The 17359-nt window shown below is 34.2% G+C and overlaps 1 protein-coding gene across 1 annotated transcript; it reads left to right on the plus strand.

The window, feature by feature from the left end:
• Positions 1–6329: 6329 nt before the first annotated feature.
• LOC112747871 (protein FAR1-RELATED SEQUENCE 6-like) lies at positions 6330–9924 on the plus strand. Its single transcript, XM_025796079.1, has 6 exons — positions 6330–6419; positions 7244–7303; positions 7407–8143; positions 8231–8631; positions 8757–9718; positions 9811–9924. Exons 1-6 carry the CDS (start codon positions 6330–6332, stop codon positions 9922–9924), a joined length of 2364 nt encoding a protein of 787 aa, XP_025651864.1.
• The last annotated feature ends 7435 nt before the right edge of the window (positions 9925–17359 follow it).

Consider the following 17359-nt stretch of genomic DNA (forward strand, 5'->3'; position numbering starts at 1 on the left):
ACTATTCATTCTTCTAAATTAATCAAACTTAACTAGAAGGATCAGCTAGGGAATTGAAGATATCAAACTTCACAACAAAAAGCCGGCACATGTTGTATGATTACCCTTTAATATATATAAAAATAATTTTTAAAACTTGTGCCTGCACTATTTATCCATCATGGTTAGCATTGACTTAAATTGTTATTTTTCTTTTATAGTTCAAAGTTCAAACAATGCATTATTTTTGGGCACAGGAATGGGCCCTTTAATTTGTTTAAGGTGTTCAACTTTCTTGCTTTACATCCAAGAGGAAACCAATCACTGTCTTTTGAGTTTTGAGTCAGCACTCAACGTAGCTATATTCACATTTACACATTCAAATTCAAGCCCATTCGGTTACGCATACTCCGGACCTTAATTAAGGATATGTTTTGATTGAGTTTTTTTTAGAAAAACAAACACTAAAGATGTCTAAATATTCCAAATCTGATCATGACAATAAACTCCTTTTAGCAGAATGTGAACTTTCATATGTGATGGGTTCAAATTATGACATCTAACTCCTTTTCTTTTATAGCAGGGTGAAGATTTTAGCTAGAATCATTCTTCTGCATATGATATTCTTTTCTAGTTACTTTTTTTCCCCGGAAATTGAAGAAAAAAAGAAAGAGAAGAGGATTGGTGGAATTAAAAAAATCGTAGGACAAGATAAGAGATAATGAAGAAACATTAAATTTTGTATTTTTATATTTTATTTATTTACCGATAAATTAGAACAAATTATGAAAATTTAATTTATTTTTATTTTTTCTATTCAAAAAATTTAAAAAAAAATATAATTATAAAAAATTAAGAAGAATAATAAAATAAAAAATAAGTTGTGTTTATTATTAGTGTCTCTAAGTCTTTCCTATCATAATAGATACAAAATATACTAATTTAATATCTCTAACACACAATATCTCTGTTACATCTCATCTATAAAATACTATTTTGTGTTTTTATATCTCTGTCTCATGTATTATCTCATAAACAAACACAGCTTAAATGAAAGCATTGCAACCAACATGGGCGATCTACTATCTTGATTTTCCAAACCTTAAGGAATAAATTAATTAAAAAAAAAAGCAGGTATCAAATTGATAGTTAATTATTCATAAAATAAAATAGTTATAGAACTTTGATCGGCTTTTTAGTTCTTCCTAAAAGAGAAAAAAAAAAGGAATGGGTTACTTTTTTGCAAACTCCATGGGTGGATACATGATCGTTAAAGCATCCATTTAGGATCATTAGACCACGACCACAATTTTGGTGTGTAATTACTTTTTTGCTTTGTTTGTGGAACTCCACTTCTTTCTCCCAAGTAATGAATGAACTAAAGGAAAGGATGGGTCCTTGGTCCACCAATCAAACTCAACGTTCTTAAATCTTAAGTAGTACCATATATGGTTATGTAAAATGCAATGCACCGGAAACTAAGAGTGAAGTACTCAATACTAATAATAATTAGTATATCTAATCGTGTCATGTAGACTTTCAAACTCATAATAGTGTATAATAAGGTATGAAAAGTTAACAAATGAGAAGCTTTTTGCAAACCATAATTCTAGACTTTTAGATGCAAAATCAAATACGCCACCAATGTAATTAATATAATTAAATTAGTTATAACACACGATCAACTCATCAAAATTCTCTACCTATGTCATCATCATCATCGCTGAATTTTCTCTTATTTATGAATTAATGTACAATAATTTTGAAAAATATAATAACAAAATTATGAATTTGTTTAATACACTAATAATAAAATTCAAGCATATTCATTTTCTGATTATTATTTATAATTATAAAAAAATTAGTTATTTTTACTTATACAATAATATATAATTAAATATATATGTAATTTTTTTTTTATATTTCTAGTATATTAAAATTAAATTGTTTATTACTTAGAAAATGATGTAATGTAAAATAGTTTTTCATTACTTAGATAAGGATAACAATTAAATGGAGGTATACTAATTTTTTAGAAATTGTTCGGTAGGTCGGGTACCGGACTGATCGGGTGAATATCCTGATCAACAAAAGGGGAGGTCGTCTGGTCGTACGTCTCCGGGCTGGAGTGGGCGAGGTCCCGAGCTCTTCAGATGTGAAAAGGGGGTGTCACCTGCAAAGACACTCTGACGCGCAAGTCAATGAAGTGTGCAGGCGAAAAAGGGGGTAGAGTCATGTAACGTACCTTGGGGGAAGGGTAAAAACCTTTCCCTTATATACTGTGTCAGAGGTGGGCCCTGCAAGGACAGGCCCACTTCCTCTGAGGCGTTCTCCTCACAGCTGTAGGTGAGCTGTCGGGGACACGCGTCCGGGTCGGCTGTGGAGCGCCTTAACCCTGACCGTTAGGGTTGGGTGGCGCTTGGGTCGGGCCAACCCGTATAGGGTTTGGGCCAGGCCACAACAGAGATTATTTTATTAAACTTATTATTATACATATGTTATGTGTACACTAAAATTAACTATCAAAATCAGCTATTAATATAAAATATTTAAAATATAAATATATATTAAAAATAAATTAAATAAACATGTATTTATATACAAATATATTGGTGATTGATTTTGATAGCTCATTTTGAAATACAGAACATTTTTGTTATACATATTGAGAGATGTATATATACTATTTTTGTGTATATATATTTTAATACTATTATTTTTAATATTAAAATAATTAATAAAAATGAGAAAAAAAAAGATTTTATATATAAAATGATATATTTGTGGGCAGCAAGAATGTTAATGGTAATAATAGGATAGCATGTCAATCAAAAGTTTGGCTCTCCCACTAATGACTATAGGGTTGGATAAGAATGGAGGAGGATTTGGACGGTGAACGTAACAATTCTTTTAGGAAGCTCGCATCTGCGTTTGACAGAGACGTTAGTAAAAAGGAAAATTCCATCAAAATTTCTCTTTTGTGAGATGCGATGGCGACTATAGATGCCCATACTTTCAACAATGCCACCCCCTTCGTTCTCTCGTGTAATAAAGAGAAGATGGAAGCAGATAACTTTTATATTTGATTAGACTCATGCAGTATCAATTTTAATAAATTAAACTAATGAGTTCTATACTGGAAATGACATTTTGAAATAAATATCTTATGAAACTTGTTACTTTATCACTTTAATAATTACTCTTACTTTATACTCTTTTATTTTAGGTATTGGAATGAAATTCTTTTGTGCTAGTCTTTCTTGTGTGGCATTATTATTATAATTTTGATGTTGAAGTGTGCCCTGAAAGAGGTTCAAAGGTGTAGTGATTAAAGATCCAATCGTCTTTGACTCCCATTCTAGCAGCAACTATTGGCTCTTTTAATTCGTAATGCCAAAGAAAACATAAAATCCTAATAGGAAATTCATCAGCAAAAGCAAATAATCTATTCATAGTTCACTAATTGGTAGTAGTTACAACTCACAACTTTTGCTTTTGCCTTTCTCGATGGTTTTGGGACCAAGTGAAGTTTGGGGTCTCTCCATACACGAGTGAAACGCCATAGTAAACTAATCATAATGGTTGGCAACTTCTTCACAGGGATTGTTCAATTCCCAACTTGGCATGACTCAACTTATTTTTGTTAGGTTTAGAATGTAGAAGTTGTTCCCATGTTTAATGTCCAAAATTCTGATTTTTGAATTTTTATGCCATCATCGTTTAAAATAAGTTCTAATTAAGTTAGGTTGTTCTAATGGTTAGTTCGCATCTTAGCTTGTGTACACAGAATGCAGTAAGTCAGTAGTAACTAAGACTAGTAATATGTATCCTACGTGCGGTATCCAACTCGATCGGATTAGGTTACATACCCGACCTGCTATGGGTAAGATATTAAACCCACAATCTCCTTTTTGTAAAAGCTCAAAGTAACCATTAAGCAAATCATTTAAACTACTAATTTAGTACGTTTGTTATTTAAAGAGTAATGTTGCAAGAATTGAGAATTAGAAGAAGAGTAACAAGATATTTAGTTTTTTGTTTGTGTTATTTTAATTTTATTAAGAACTTGATGATCATGTTATTTGTAATTTTATGTTGAATTTTTTTAAGATTTTATTGTTTTAATTTCAATTTAAACTTAGTTTTTTATTTTCTATTTTATTAATATGTATAAAATATAGAATGATTGAATTTTATATTTGCTTAAAAAATTTGATTTTCCTGTGACTCTGTGAGTAGGGTTGAGAACTTTAGAGTGCGAATAGGATATGTGTAACACCCTACCACACAGAGCTTTACGCTTAAGTCGTAAAACAAAGGTGGTGTGATATTACGACCTCTAAAATAAAATATACATACATAATATATTTGGAAGAATATAATATTCGAGGAGTTTTGAAGGTTGGGTAAAGCAAAATCGTAAAAAAATAAGAGCGCAACACTCAGGATGACGGTTACTTGCATACGAAGAAAGCATATATATATATATATATAGGGGAGTTCTTTGGTGACCAAGATAATATATATATATATATATATATATAGGGGAGTTATTTGGTGACCAAGATAATGGTGTCCAAAGATGGCCAAAGATTGACCCACAAATTAAAAGTTGACATGTGGAATGGTTGAATATAGTGAGAAACATTTTAAGAATATGCTTTTGTGAATTACATTAAAAATGAGAAAAACTAAGTTATAAAAAAAATATAAATACATAGAAGGAAAAAAAAGAAAAAAAAAAGCTGTGAAGTTAATAAAAAGGGATTTATTTAAATAAATTAAATAAATATTTTATTTATTGGAATAAATAATTATAAAAATTATTACAAAAATACGTCTCCCAATCTTATCTTGTTTATTTACACTGTGAACGATATAATTATGAATATATTTCGTTTATACTGTAAACGATATATATGAGATTTAAAAAAATACACGTATTTTGATTATTGTGTAAACAAGATATATTTAAAATGATCCATTTACCGTGTAAACAAGATATGTGTATTTGTAAATATAAAAATATAATTTTTGAAAATAATAAAAAATATTAATAATTTAAATTAGACCAAACTCTTAAAATGAAACGTTTCAAATAATTTGTCAATGAGTAATAGCTCAAATGGCATAGTCTCTCCATACTCAATTAAAAGGTTGCAGGTTCGAGTCTCCTATCTTTGGTAAAAAAAAAAAACGTTTCAAATAATTTAATATATTTTGAAACTGTTAATCTTCTCTATTATTTGAAACCGCCTATTTTCCCTATTATTTGAAACGTTTTATTTTTAAGAGTTTGGTCTAATTTAAATTATTAATATTTTTTATTATTTTTAAAATTTATATTTTTATATTTACAAATACACACATCTCGTTTACATTATAAACGAGATAATTATGAATGTATATTGTTTATACTGTAAACGAGATATGTGTATTTTTTCAAATTCCATGTATCTAGTTTACCGTATAAATAAAATATTCATAATTATATCGTTTATCGTGTAAATAAACGAGATAAGATTGAGATACGTATTTTTATAATAATTTTTATAATTATTTATTTCAATAAATAAAATATTTATTTAATTTATTTAAATAAAAAATCTAATTTTTATTAACTTCACATCTTTTTTTTATCCTTTTTTTCCTTATATATATATATATATTCCACATGTCAACTTTCAATTTGTGGGTCAATCTTTGGCCACCTTTAAACACCATTATCTTGGTCACCAAAGAACTCCCCATATATATATATATATATATATATATATATATATATATATATATATATATATATATATATATATATAATAAGAGTGAAGAGTCAATGATACAAAATATTCAAACTCTAGGCTCAACCTACGAAGCAAAGACTGGCCGGAGAATACCCCATACATATTATGTTAAGGAAAAGTATAGGGGAACAATAATCCTAGTGAATAATATGAACAATGGAGTTACAAATGTAAATTACTCATAAATTTAATTAATGATGTAATTAATTTAATTATACTAATAACTATTTTTCAAAATTTAAAATATCATATTTTTGAAACCAGGCAACTAGCACACGTTTCATATCCTCACCATATCTCCTCTCTCTTTTTCCTTCCCAACAAAGAAGGCTCACTTCCCAGCCCACCCACAACCCACGCTCCCCTCCCTGTTCCAACGTCCGGCAGCCCCCAAGTGGAAAAAATTTTTTTTCACCACACCTGTCAACCCGTGCACCATGCAGCCCGGCGTCGATCACCGTGATCACGCCCTGTGCAGCCCCCGCAGCCCAAGGCCTCCACCATTGCAGTTCCTGTAGCCCAAGATCTCCACCTATCACAACCATTTTAATGGAGCACAATTTCGTTGAACCGAGTTGTCTCGTGCCAGTTTCTTTTACCGGTGATTCACTCGACGGAGAAAGTGAACAGTTGGACAAGGTAAACAATGTATCTTGTTTCTTTTAGTCGTATGTTTATTTTCATATAAATTAGATAGTTATTAAAAGCTCAACTTTCTTAATCCATTATGATATTTTGTTACAAGCGGAATAATTTGGATGGTGTTCTTGTTCATTCATGTGGTTATTAATTAAAGTGTAATATATAAGTGGATGATACCGTGAAAGGATTAGTTTGAATTTTTTCTACCTAAAAAGAGAAAACAATTACATTTTTAGAATGGTGGAATGTTATAATACAATGTACTAGTTAGTTGTTACTACTTACTAGTTACAGATTGGGTTCTTGTTAAGTTTTTATAACTAATTTCAATGAAACATGTGAAAAGTTCTAAAGAAGATGAAGTTAAAAATTTATTTACTGGATATGATGAATTGTTACAATACCTTTTTAATAGGTCCCCTGACATGTTTTGAATATATGTATAGTGTTAAATAAGAAAATTTTGCACATGGTTGCGACTAAAATTGTTACAATCCCTATCTGTATGGTATCAAACCATGCATGCACTAACAAGTTTGGATAAATATGGAGGAAAATTATAGGAGCTAATAACGAGACTTTTTACATGGTAGTAGAAGACTCTATTTTAGTTTGTGTAGTGATACTTGATATGTGGTGGATTTATACATTCTCTATATAAATAATAATTAACACAATACTAACTGATTAGGTGCCACTTTAGCTTAATTCATGCATATTAATAAATTTTAATATCATATTTTTGGATATAGTATTAATAAAATCTATTTAGTTGACATTTTATTATAGTATCTACTTACGTTGTGTATGTTTGATTGTAGGCCATAGAATATACGAAAATTACTGAGTTGGAATGTGATGACACGGAACTTGTTGATGAGGTTTGGACTCTATTTTATTGTTATTTTTTAGTTAACCGTATGTTTGAATAGACCATTTATCGTCGTGTGGCTGAAATAATGTCTATTTTGAACTGATTTGCAGTTACCAGACCATAGTTGCCTTGCTGATGATGAAATACCAAGAGTTGGGATGCGATTTGAGCATTTAAAGTTGGCCCAGGATTTTTATGCGACCTATGCAAAAAAAGTTGGTTTCATAAGTAAGATAAGGGCCACAAATTTTGACAGAATGACAAAGCAACCGATCAACCAATCTATCCATTGCAATCGGGAGGGTTTCTGGGCGTCTCGTGTCAAGGCACCCATACGGAAGAACATAATGGCAGGTGTTGGATGCAGAGCAAGAATATATGCAAAGTTCGATAGGGAAAAGCATGATTGGGTCTTGTTGAAGGTTGAACTAAATCACTCGCATCCGTGTTCAACTAGGAAGGCGGTGCACTACCACGAGAACAGGGAGTTAACAATGCATGCGAAGTGTATCATTGAGGATAATGATGAGGCGGGCATTCGACCCAACAAGACCTTTCTAGCATTAGCCAATAAAGTTGGTGGGCCTTCGAACTTGGGCTTCTCAGAGAAGGACGTCAAGAATTATATTTCATCAAGACTCCGATCCACAAATGTCAACGTAGATGTCAAGGAGATGCTGAACTACTTCATGCGAATGAAGGAGTTGAATCCGAACTACTTTTACGCAGTGAATATAAATGAGGATAACAAGTTTACGAGTGCAGTTTGGGTGGATGCAAGGTGTAGGGCATCTTATGAATACTATGGAGAGGTGGTCTCATTTGATACCACATATAGCACGAACTGGTAAAATGTATTTAAGTTCACATTGTTTAATTATTTTATTATTTTTTATTAGTTTCATGTTTCTAAATATAGTTGTTCGTTCTTTAGGCATGGATTGCCGTTCGCTGCTTTCATTGGTGTGAACCACCATGGTAAGTCCACTTTGTTAGGCTGCGCTCTGCTAGGCAGTGAGGAGATCCCGAGTTTTGAGTGGGTGTTCACACAATGGCTGGAGTACATGGGAACGGCACCGAAGGGCATCATCACAAACCAATACAAGTCTATGTTTGGTGCAATTAAGAAGGTCCTGCCCAATACACGACACCGGTGGTGCATATGGCATATAACCCAAAAGATACACAACAAGCTTGGAGGTTATTCTAGGTTCAAAGAGTTGAATGCTGAGTTGAAACACATTATATGGAACTCTAAGTCGGTTGAGGATTTTGAGGATCATTGGGCTGAGTTCATTGATGAGTTCAACTTACATCACAACAGATGGCTATCAGGTTTGTGTCTTTTTAGAAAAATCATGTGCCGGAAGTGCTTAAATGTTGTTGTGTTCTTGTATTATATTCTGGAAAAATGTTCTTATGCATGGTTTTGTTTTTTGGTGGGTTTGTTTCCTTTTTAGATCTGTTTGAGGACCGACACATGTGGGTGCCTATCTTTTTCAAGGGTCAATTATGGGCTTCCATGAGGAGTACGCAGCGGAGTGAGGGTATGCATTCATTCTTTGGTGGATACTTAAATTGTAAGACTAGTTTGGTCCAGTTCGTCCACGAGTTCAACAATGTCCTAGGAACGAAAGAGCAGAAGGAACTGGAGGACGATGCTGCAGACTCGAGAGGTCTAATCCCATGTTCAACTAGATCAGCCATCGAGAGACGATTTCAAAAAGAGTATACCAACAAAATGTTTAGGGATGTCCAAACCGAGTTTGGCAAGAAGGCTGATTGCACTATTCGTGCCGTGGATGAACAGGGCAACTTCACTAGGGTAAAAGTGGAAGAGGAAATACAAGTCTATGAGACGACTCGATATGTTACGTTTGACGTCCATTTTGATCGTTCGACACACGAGGTTCGATGTGATTGCATCTTGTTCGAGAGTGCAGGTATATTATGTTGCCACTGTCTTGTAGTACTTTCATCTTACAAAGTTAATGAGGTACCTTCCTTCTATGTTTTACCTCGTTGGAACAAGAACATAAAGCGCAAGCACACCTACATTAAGAGTAGCCACGACGTTAGACGTTCAAATGAAAGCCACAACATATTCAGAGAGTTGTGTGCACATTTCTACAATGTTGCACAGGAATTCGTGGACTGTGATGATGAGGCAGACATGCTGCATAATGTTCTAGAGGATGCAAGGGCCAAACTAGTAGATTACCGTGGCAAGATGCGAAATAACACTGTCGCTACTGCACACAATAGCATCATCACAGGCCCTTCAACCGTTTTCGGCACAGAGGACATTCAGGCCCCATCAAAGGTAACCACTAAAGGTCGTCCAAAAGGCAAAAGGCTAGGATATGAGTTGGATAAATCAATCAGAAAATCCATGCAGAGAAAGCGGAAGAGTGTACGCAAGGTATGTATAGGAATTAAAGTTAAACTTCCCTTTTACAACGGTTTTTATTACGTCGATAGTGGGTTGGTTTTGATTGAGCTTGTTTGTTTCAGGATAATCGTGTAGAATCTGCTGCAAATCAAGCTTCAGAGGCTTCCGCTCAGCAGATTGCAAAGCAAGGACTTGGTGGATTCATGTCGCTGTTAAACTCCTTTGACAATACCTAGATTGTTTACGATACTGCATCCATTATGTTATATTAGAGGTCCCTTTTGTTAGGTCATACAATTCAATATGTATGTTTCATGGTCGTTTTCTTTGTTTAGGTTTTCTATGATAACAAAATTATGAAATTGGTATTTCCATGGCATTATCTTGATGCTACTCACGTATCTGGTCTGTTTATATTTGTTTGGATGTCGTTTGACTGATTGTAGAATACTGTCTGCATAAATACATGTCGTATAATCTGTATTTTAACCATTTAATAAATTTGGGATGTTGTGTGCTTTTAACTTCGAGTGGCATGTCTAGGATGTTCGCTTTACTACGGTTATTGATTGTTATTTTTCTGGTGTTTGGATGGTTACTTCTTATCGGATTAGCTATTTGTTTTTGATTCTTTAAATGTCATATAGTATGGATGTTCGATTCCTTAGGCTTGTGCATGGTTATTTTTTTATATACAACAAGTGTCTTAGTAACTAAGATAAATAAAGCAGATGTTCGGTTTAGTAGGTTTGCAGATGGTTATTTCTATTTGTTTTTGGATGGTTATTTAGTGTGTATGACAAATGGCATGTTATTAGTCACGAGTTATAATGTGGATGTTCACCTCAATATATTACTGGATGGTTACTTTTAATGTGGATTACGAATGACAAATGATTAGTTACAGGATTTATAATGTGGATGTTCGCGTCACTAGGTGAGTGGATGGTTACTTTTAGTGTGGATTCAAAATTGCATGTTATTACTTACAATAGTTATAATATGGATGTTCACTGGCTCAGGTTCGTGGATGGTTATTTCTATTTGTGCCAGTATGATTTTTTAGTGTGGATTGCGAATTGTTTTTTTTAGAGTATATTACGAATGGTGTGTTAGTAGTATATCGCGGATGGTCGGCTTAGTAAGATAGAGTATGGTTATTTCTATAGGTTTCGTATGTTTATTTATAAAACTTAAGAGTTGTCTGTTATTAGGTACAACTAGTACAAGGCAGATGTTTGATTTATTAGTTGGGTGGATGGTTATTTCAGTTTTAGGTTGATTCACCTTGTGTGTGGATGGATCCGCTTAATACCTTTGTTGTTCCTTACACTTAGCTTTTAGGAATCGTTAACTACATGCAACAAAACCAAATGTATTGCAATAGAAATAAATCATATAAATGGATTTTGCCATGATAATGTAGCAACTCTGTTGTAATAAAACTCCAACCCATGGACACAAAAAGAAGCTAAGAAGATTTGAGAGTATTGTTTGAAAACTAAGTACACCTATCGCATTCTCCTTTTCCGGGTCTTCCTCACAGGTATTTCTCCCACTCTTTCCATCAATGACCTTGTGCTTGGTGCTGTGAAGGGTGATTTTACCACCTTTTTCTTGTTTCTTTGACGGTTGCGGCGAACACGTCCGTCTTTCTGCTCCAACAAAGATCGCACCAGCTGGATTGATTCATTATGGGCTCCCATGACAATATCTAACATCAGCTCACATCTCATTGACAGAAGCATTTCCTATGTAGTTTTTAAAAATATCAGCACGTTGTTTAATGTTTCAAATTAACATGAGATGGTAAAAACAACCAAAACATAGACCGACATGTTAACTTACATCATTCCATTCATCTATGTTACAATCTTCATTCCATGTCTCTATGAATTTGATGGCATAGATACCGCAGTCCCAACTAGATAATCAAGTAAAACCGATGCCATCAATAAAATGGTTATGCTAAACCCACTAACGAAATGATCATTTATTGGATTTGTTAGTTTGAACTACTTACCCGTTTGGTTGCATGGGGACTTTGGCATACGCACACACTGGACCGTTTGGACTCCGGTCATACGTAGGGATGGCCACCCTAGCCATGTCTTCAATTAGCCGTCCCTGAAAATCACTCAATAATCTCTCTTTAGCATATGTTTTAAATGGTACATATATTCATTAATAATGCTTAAAGAAGTGTTTGATCTTACCGCATATGAATCTAGTTTCTTCCTTTCATCGTCAGGTGCCTCATCATGAAGACTATCGATTACCACAATCATTTTCCTTGTCACTTCAAATGCATACAGCCACCAGTATCCTTTTGAACACATCAGAATAAACCACTGTCACAAAAATTCACGCGTCACAACATAGTCAAACATTAAACGTATGGTGTACCATGAAGCATAAATAGATCAAATTCCGCACAAGTGAAACAATCATCCCAATCTACGGGCACCAATAGGCGATACATCCCCCGTCCTAATTATGATGGATTCTATTCAACAAGCACTACTCAACAGGCCGATCAAGAAAAGACATCAAGAATTGTGTTACATATGCAACAAACACCTAGCAAACTATGCATACTAATTGACACAGACAACTACATTCTCGTCTAAATATGTTGTGTCATGCAACGTAAAATACATCAATGTCTCACCAATTTTATTTTTGCTGCATCCACTTTGTTAAAGAATCTGGAATCCTCTCCAAAGTTTGGACCCAATACCTCATACACCACAACTGGCCCGTTATGGAATGATTTGAGGTTGTGCGGTTGCATGACTGTTTCCTGTTGTAGGAGGATCAGTCAGTTATAAAGTGCCTACAATAAGTTGTGAAAATATTATATTATTCATACCAATATGCCTGGACAAACACAGTAGAAATCAAGTTTGAATCTCTCGGACTGTGCATCATTGAATGCGTAACACATCCATTGAATGATCTGCGGTGTAAAATTTAAAACCATGATATAAAGTGTACGAAGAATGCAACAAGTGAAGCTAAAACATCGAGATTAAGCACTTACGTTGCTGTTAACCCAACCACATGCTTTCAATGTTAATAGACCCTTCCTCAACAGCCGAAGATATGGCCTACCTTCGTAGGTTGCCAACAGCTCATCTTCGTTGAGGGAAGAGTTCAGAATCCAATCTCGGACCGTGTCTTCCTTCTCCTCTCCTAACTTAACATCTTTAAGACTTGGATGTATTGGTGTGATGGGGGGTGTGATTGGTGGCTTCTCATGTTGTGTCAAGCCCAGTGAAAAGCTAGGCCTTCCGGGACTCGGGGTCTGGCACTGTGACTTATTCGGCATCACGGTCTGTAGGGGTTTCATTTCCAAAGGATTGCTATATTTCTTCTGTTCAATTTTTACCAATATCTCCTCGACTTCTGGACACTGCACGAAGTTCAAATCAAACTCTCTGCATTAAAGTCAACAAAATAAGGCAATTCATTTATCACTCTGATGTAAGGCACATGTAAATCAAGATACATCCATTACATATCTACAACAGATGTAAAATGATAGAGCTTACCTGTCAAAATCATATTCAGTTACTTGCCCTGTTACTGTGGAAGGTGTAATTGGATCAAATTGCGGCCCATCAAACTGTTCGGCATCCTAATTTAGGTGCTCACCTGTCAGGCTTGAGCTGTGATCAAATAAACGGCGCTTTGGAATAACATGTGGCACGTGGTTGTCGTCATCGGAGTCAGAAACAACTGCACTCATCTTGTTGCGCATCTCGACAACACGTGCTGTATGGCTGCCTTTACCGAATTTGGGTCTGACGACCAGCAGCTTTCTTCGGGTGCCTATCTTGCTTTCCTGAATATGAAATATACACCAAATTATCATGCTTCTAGAAAGAAACAACTATGTTATATACTCGCATACAAATTCATGACCACAACAGAAAATTCACTTCGTAAGAAACATCAATAGTAGATCGTAGTAATTAATTTATGATGCCAACACATGTAGACACTAAGATGAACTCACCTCTGGTGGTTCTGTAGGGCTTCCAAGAAGTTTTGATTCACATGTCCTTGATGGTGTTTCAGCTGGTTTCTTATAGTCCATATTTTTAATAGATGCCTCCTTGCATTCCTGTGTACATTAAGCGACAATTCCACATACCAACTTTAATTAGTTCGACATACAAGTACACTGTTGTGGAACCTATAAAGCATCCAAATTCTATAGGAGCATGAGTCCATTTGTGCAATTAAAAATAAACACCAGAAGTTATAATCTAATCTAAACGCCTATGACTTTAATGTTGCCCGTGCTTTAGATTGCAAAGGACACATTACCTTTTGAGCCACTTTACTTCTGCATTCTCTCTTTCCGCTCTTTTTTTAGCTGCATATTCTCCCCCTTCTTCCTGGTTTGCAATTTTGGATCCTCTCGAAATTTGGCCCTCTTTCCGATGGGACCCTAACATCAAAGGGTCAACTGAGCTTACGAAACGCTCATCCAAAAGCCCAAGGTAGAAAATAATAAATGTCTTAGGTTGATTATATTATAATAGAGAATATATCATCCATCCTAGTACCTCATCAATTACATTGTTTGCCTTTTTTTCAAGTTCTGATGCAGTCCATGCAGTCAACCATGGCTCCGTTTCTCGACAGCGCTCTAGTGGCCCATGCCTTAGCCACTGAAAGTACAAGAGCTGGATGGAAAGATTGTACGATTTCTTAGTTCATCATTACCGCAAGTGGGCTAAATAACTAAATGAACAATTAAACTTACCATTAGGGCAAACATGCAGTCGCCACAGGTTTCAAGCTTCTTATTTTGGTGTGTTTCAATCGCCTTCCCTAGCCACTTGAATGTCTTCTGTGCCCAGTTAAATTTGCTTGGATCTAAGACATCCAAAATTGGAGGAATGTGCCATGGAGAAATTGTTTGTTGGCTGGTTGGACACAGGAACGTCTTTAAGACCACCAATATGAAGTACCTTCTAAAATTAATCCTATCCGCTTCTGTTTCCATAGGACAGGCATAAACAAAGTCTCACAGCTGAGTGGTTGTCTTCTTTTTAAATTGCTCTTTGATTTCCCGGTGAGCCAGATTTTTTTTTTCTATTTTCGGAATGTCAACCGCTACATTTCATATTGAAACAAGCAAATAGAATAAATTTAACCATACCTAAGAGCAAAACCCAAAGCAAAATATATGACAACAAATTCACAATTTAATATAAGGAGCTGACCATTGGAGGGTATCCCCAACGCCCTTCCTATTAACTCAGAACTAACTGGAATGTCGCCGACATCCACTATAAGTGTGTCTGTCTCCACATCATAAGCCCTGGCCAGTTGAATCATTATCGTCTGCTTGACTGCCCAGCGAGGAATCTGCTTCACAAAGCCAAACCCAATAGAATCAATCTCAGCTAGCTTCACATCGGCATTCATTTCTTGCAAGTGGGTTATCATCCCGTTGATGTAGCATGGAGAACATCGCGTCTCCACTAATTTCTGTTAAGCAACACAATACAAGTTATTAGAAATAAAAAAAATCAAACATTTGTTAACACAAAGTACTGCTTACCTTTTTTCCCATTAAAATGCTGCTCAGCAGGTGAAAATCAAAGCAGGTTCTTGCCTGTCAGGAAACATTCAACCATAAGTCTTGATACAAAACACACATTATCATTTGACTATAATTGAAAAAACAGCCAAAAAAAAAAAAGAAATCACTGGCAGCCCAACAAAATATCCTGCGCAATTCAAGTAAACAACAAAGAGCCTGACATTGGTCATAACATGCTCCATATAAAATAACGAGTTAAAAAATTGGCATTCCGATTACAAAATGAACCCACCCAATTCCTGATAACAATTACTTATTATTATTAACACTGTAAAATATTAACAGAAAACAAATCCTTCATAACTGCTGTAGGTCAACTCAAAAACGTAAATTGTTTCACCTTCATTATATTAGTCTGCTCGCATTATTTAGCAAAATTTCAAAAGGAAACAAAAATTGTTTCTGTCTAACTATGTATTATTATCTAAATTTTAAAACGATTCTCTACAACATCCAAGATTGATAATTATGTATTCATACATACCTAGACATGATACATGATGCAACTATGGTTTTTACAACCAATCTTACTCATATCTACTAAAGCCACCGCTAAAAGCCATCTCATTTTTTGCATCAATCTTTTCGTAAAAATTGAACATCTTTAACTTATTGAAATTAAAGGTCAATCAAATGAACCAAGAAAGATATAAAGAAAAGAATGCTAAAATATCAAGTACAGGCTCCATCAAATTTCAAACATGTTTGCTTTAATCCAAAGATCCATGAACCACGTGCTATTACTATCTATGCTGTTAATTAAAAAAAACAAAATATTAAAATCACCATCATAACACCCACAGCCGTGTGCGGTAAGAGTACATAGGCAGTTTAAAAAAATTAAGTAAAACAAGGTCCTAGGAAGCATAGATGTTCACCAAAATAAGTCCTAATATTGCCAGCTTGCTAGGCTCCAATTATTTGCAATATCAGAAATTACTACCTAAATGATGTAGATCATGTCACATTTTTTCATCCATCATTTCTTACAAAATTGAACACCCGTAATTTATAGAAATTAACGATCAATCAAATGAACCAAAAACAGACAACGAAAACAATACTAAAATATCAAGAATGGCTCCAACAAATTTCAAACATGTTTGCCTTAATCCAAGGATCCATGAACTATCTGATATTACTATCCATGCTATAATTTAAAAAAGAAACATATCAAAATCAACAACATAACACCCCACAGTCGTGTGCAGTAAGAGTACATAGCAATTTAAAAAAAAATTAAATGTTAAACAAGGTCCTTGGAAGCTTAGCTATTAAATTTGAAGTTCTAATTACGTAAGTCACCAAAACAACACCTAATATTGATTGCGATGGTTATCAAATATGCTGATCAACATGTAAATAGAGTCTTTGCACGGTTAGACTAACGCCAATAGTACTTTCACTTATATCCATTCCAATCAAATAGATCAAATGCAAGTGGACATGTGAGGATTAAGTAAAATACACTTTTAGCTAATACTAGAATATTGTCAATAGATCCCAAATTATACTTACAATTTTTTCTTAAAATAAACCAACAGGATTCCAATTCAAGCCTATTTCTACTATATCAAATATTCATAATCAGAGTATTTAAAAGTTTATAAATTTTGACACCCTCTTAGGTTAGGTTTTGGAATGAAAAAAAAATTTTAACATTGTCAACCAACTTGCAAACACCTGGAAAAAATTTTCAACCATACATTAATGAATAAAATGAGAATCAAAATGTAATTAGAGTACATAGGCAGTAAGAGTACAAAGGCATAACACCCACAGTCGTGTGCAGTAAGAGTACATAAGCAGTTTTTAAAAAAATCAAGTTTAAAAAGGTCCTTGCAAGCGTAGCTACTTAAAATGTTGAACTTCTAAGTACCTAAATCACCAAAACAAGTCCTAATATAACCTGCTTTCGCAACATCAGAAAGTACTACCTAAATGATGTAGATCATGTCACATTTTTTCAATCCATCCTTTTTTACAAAATTGAACACCCGTTATTTATAGAAATTAACGGTCCATCACATGAACAATAAACAGACAAA

This window comes from Arachis hypogaea, chromosome 15 (assembly GCF_003086295.3).
Source record: "Arachis hypogaea cultivar Tifrunner chromosome 15, arahy.Tifrunner.gnm2.J5K5, whole genome shotgun sequence".
In the NCBI taxonomy this organism is placed as follows: Eukaryota; Viridiplantae; Streptophyta; class Magnoliopsida; order Fabales; family Fabaceae; genus Arachis; species Arachis hypogaea.

Coding starts and splice junctions, on each gene's coding strand:
- LOC112747871 (XM_025796079.1), top strand. CDS start 6,330: ATGGAGCACAATTTCGTTGAACCGAGTTGTCTCGTGCCAGTTTCTTTT. Junction 7,304..7,406: donor ACACGGAACTTGTTGATGAG/GTTTGGACTCTA, acceptor ACTGATTTGCAG/TTACCAGACCATAGTTGCCT. Junction 8,144..8,230: donor ACCACATATAGCACGAACTG/GTAAAATGTATT, acceptor TTCGTTCTTTAG/GCATGGATTGCCGTTCGCTG.